Raw genomic sequence first — 3,835 nt, forward strand, 5'->3', positions numbered from 1 at the left:
ATTTTAACATATATGTCCTCTCTGTCATGTATGTCTACAATATTGACAGAATGACAAACTAATTTCAAAGAAAAGTGATGTGAAGTTCTTTATATATAAGTCATTAGTCATACTTACAATGAAAAAAAACCCCACTGATACTAAAAAATACATTAGCCCTCTTAAAATCACCACTGATGGACAAATAGCCTGTCTATACATGATGAGTGGGAGTCAAGAGAAGTCTCCTTCCTATAAAGGAACAGATGTTTTCATAATTTTCTCTTTCATCCTGGAAAAAGTGTAACTGATTAACCTTTTAAATATTCCTTTATGTATGCTAAGTGTGGTGTGTTTTTAATTTTGGGCTTTACATCTTGAAATTGAGTAATAGCATTTTTTATTCAATTTTTCAGTGAAATGCAGACAGAAGAAATGTGATATCTTGGCATACAATTATTATTATTATTCCTTAAAATAAAATAAAAATCCAAAACACTACTCCTTGAGTTGTGGTCACTGGATATATTCCAGAAAGTTATCTTCATTTTTGTTTTAAAAGAACGAGAAGTCAGCGTGTTGCTATTGCTTCTTGACATAAAGATAATGTCCTTTATGTTCAGTTTACAGCTCAGTTCTATAACACCATCATAGCAGAGTCTTTACCACTTTAAATGATAAAAGTTTCAATAGGCACTTTAGTGGAATTAAGAAAAATCTACCACTCTTCCACCGTGATGCCAGAAAGCTAGCTTCTGTCTAAGTTGTCATATCAGTACATTGTAGCTAATAGGCCTGAGCTTGTCTCAGTGTTATTCCCAAGTAACAAAAAACACCAACAAAAAAAGTATATCTTACAGGGTTTATCCTCCCTTTGCAGACCAAACTAAAACTGACAGTATGATAAATATAGTAACTTGCTGGAAACAGGTGCTGTCTTTTATAATCAAAGGAATCTTGTCCTATAAAGCCTGGGTTTTATTTTTAGTTTGTTGTTGTTCTAGTTTTCTTATTCTTTCCTTTTGGGTTTCCCTTCCCTTAAGTGACTTTATCAGTATTACAATTTTCTTCCTCTCCGAACATCTCTGCCAAGACTTTAAAACGGGGTCCCCAGTCACTCAGGTAATCGTAATCCTGGTCTGCCTCTGTAGTAAGTGAATCTATAGAGCTCAGAGACTCTGCTACAGATCCATTTCCTTCATAGGCATAGGTTGCAAGTGAATCATAAGGGGGTGCAGTGGGATCCGCATCATTTTCCTGCAGCCTTTGATTAATGAAATCTCTTATGTCTGTGTTGTCTTCCACTGGTGGTCTCTGACGTGGGAAACATAGAGTGTCTGGTTTTATATCCCTGCGTATTTTGTTATCTTCAATCGCTTTTGGATTCCTCAGGGCACCAATGTCGAAAGCCTGGGTGTCTTCCTCCCCACCTCCTTCATCATCATAATGGATGACATTGTCTCTGATGTCTTCTTTAGAGGTCATCAGGGTGTCTTTTTTCTTCTGCCTTCGAAGTGCCACATACAGCACAACAATGACTGGAACAAGGAAAGATTTGTATATTAAGACAAGTATGGAAATACCTTGATTGTCTGTTGACACACTAATATATCCTTCTATGACAGGTAAGAGAAATCAAAGGGACCTTTTATTTAGAAGACATGCTCCTGCTGCTTTATTATTTTTTTTAAGCAGTGCTGTAACCAGTAAGGTAGTATTTGCAGCTTGACGTACCTAACTCCCATCATTGCCAGCTATGCACCGAATAATGAATAAGCCCCCAAAAGGTTTGCCTTTACTATAGAGCCATGTAGGAATCATATATATATATTTTGTTTTTAAGGTAGTTTCACAATGTGAAAATGTATTCCATTCCAAAATGGATGGAAGAAAATTGAAAATTGTTAAAATTTCCTGCAAGCTGAAATTGGGAATGAGGGGGGGTTGGATTGATCAAAATTTTTCATTCAGATTTTGCCTTTTTAATTTCATATTGTATTTTATAAAACACATTTTAAAATAACTTAAACAAAAATAGTTTTGAAACAGAAAACCAAAGAGGTCAAAATGTTCCTTAGCACTGATTTGTTTGTTTGTTTGCTTGTTTGTTTGTTTGTTCGTTTTTCAGTTTGGAAATTAATTTTCATTAACAGTGACATATTTTGCTATATGTTTTTATTTTTCACAAACCAGCATATTCTGGTGGAAAAACAATTCATAATAATATTTGAACATGACCTTGAGGAGTCACACTAATGACATGATGCTGATAATGACTTTGCAGTCAGGGACAAACCATGTTCAACATGGTATACATTGGTTGGGCTTAAACCCAGGTCCATATAATTTACCCAGGAACCAGTGACACAGTACTGAACATGACTTCTTCCTGTCTACACTGACTGCAGGATCATGGCCAATAATATTTTGTTAATTAACATGGCTCTTCAAGGTGGTGTTCTAACTCAGTGTAATTTTCTAGTGAAAATGAATCTTAAGGGTACAGCAGGTTAATTTTTGAAATATCTGATTTTAAAATCTCTGTATCAGGTAGGTTTCTTAAATAACAATTATGGAGTAGGCTTCTAAGTTACCGATACAACAATACATAGTAGGAAGTGGGTTTGAGATACAGAAGATCACCTTAGGCTATGGGGAGTACTGAAGATTGTCAATGACAAATTAATGTTCCTAGGTCAAGTGAAACAGAGCACACTGTTACCACACTGAGTGGAATGCAGAGAACTACTAACAGACCCAAATCCTCTACTCTGTACAAAGCCAAAGTAAATGGGCCTCGGAGTTCTGTGGGAATCAGTGATGGAACTGACTCCTTATTTTAGCAGCTGTTGCTCTAGTCCGTATTACCCAGTTGCTGTGTCACATCATAGAATTATAGACATGCCGGACTGGAGGGGACCTTGATAGGTGATCTAGTCCAGTGTCCAGTGTTTCTCAACCTTTTTGGGCTCAGGATCCATTTGTAAAAGTTTACGACATGTCTCAACCCAGTAAATAGTCTGAGGGTGGAGGCCCTGGGGGCTTTAGTCGGATCCTGTCCCCTGTGGGGGATGGGGGAATGGTACTATATGTGAAAGAAAATGTAGATTCAAATGAAGTAAAAATCTTAAGCGAATTCACATGTTCCATAGAATCTCTATGGATAGAAATTTCATGTTCTAATAAAAATATAACATTAGGGATCTATTATTGACCACGTGACCAGGACACTAATAGTGATGATGAAATGCTAAGGGAAATTAGAGAGGCTATCAAAATTAAGAACCTAATAATAGTGGGGGAGTTCAATTATCCCCATATTGACTGGGAACATTTCACTTCAGGACAAAATGCAGAGATAAAATTTCTCGATACTTTAAATGACTGCTTCATGGAGCAGCTGGTACGGGAACCCACAGGGGAGAGGCAACTCTAGATTTATTCCTGAGTGGAGCGCAGGAGCTGGTCCAAGGGGTAACTATAGCACGACCACTTGGAAATAGGAACCATAATACAATAGCATTCAAATCCCTGTGATGGGAAGAACATCTCAACAGCCCAACACTGTGGCATTTAATTTCAAAAGGAGGAACTATACAAAAATAAGAGGGTTAGTTAAACAGAAGTTAAAAGGTACCGTGACTATAGTGAAATGCCTGCAAGCTGCATGGGTGCTTTTTAAAGACATCATAAAAGAGGCCCAACTTCAATGTATACCCCAAATTAAGAAACACTGTAAAAGAACTAAAAAAGAGCCACTGTGGCTTATCAACCATGTAAAAGAAGCAGTGAGAGATAAAAAGATTTCCTTTAAAAAGTGGAAGTCAAATCCTAGTGAGGCAAATAGAAAGGAGCA

At 36.9% G+C, this 3,835-nt stretch overlaps 1 protein-coding gene across 1 annotated transcript in view; it reads right to left on the reverse strand.

Moving 5' to 3' along the window:
• Window positions 1-489: 489 nt before the first annotated feature.
• The window catches only part of CDH12 (cadherin 12), a 347,726-nt gene continuing 344,380 nt past the window's right edge, over window positions 490-3,835 (reverse strand). The window contains exon 12 of the mRNA XM_032798095.2: window positions 490-1,517. Coding sequence (XP_032653986.1) covers window positions 1,018-1,517 — 500 coding nt within the window. The 3' untranslated portion in view covers window positions 490-1,017. The remainder of the gene's footprint in view (window positions 1,518-3,835) is intronic.

The sequence above is a fragment of the Chelonoidis abingdonii genome, chromosome 2, assembly GCF_003597395.2.
Source record: "Chelonoidis abingdonii isolate Lonesome George chromosome 2, CheloAbing_2.0, whole genome shotgun sequence".
Taxonomy (NCBI): Eukaryota; Metazoa; Chordata; order Testudines; family Testudinidae; genus Chelonoidis; species Chelonoidis abingdonii.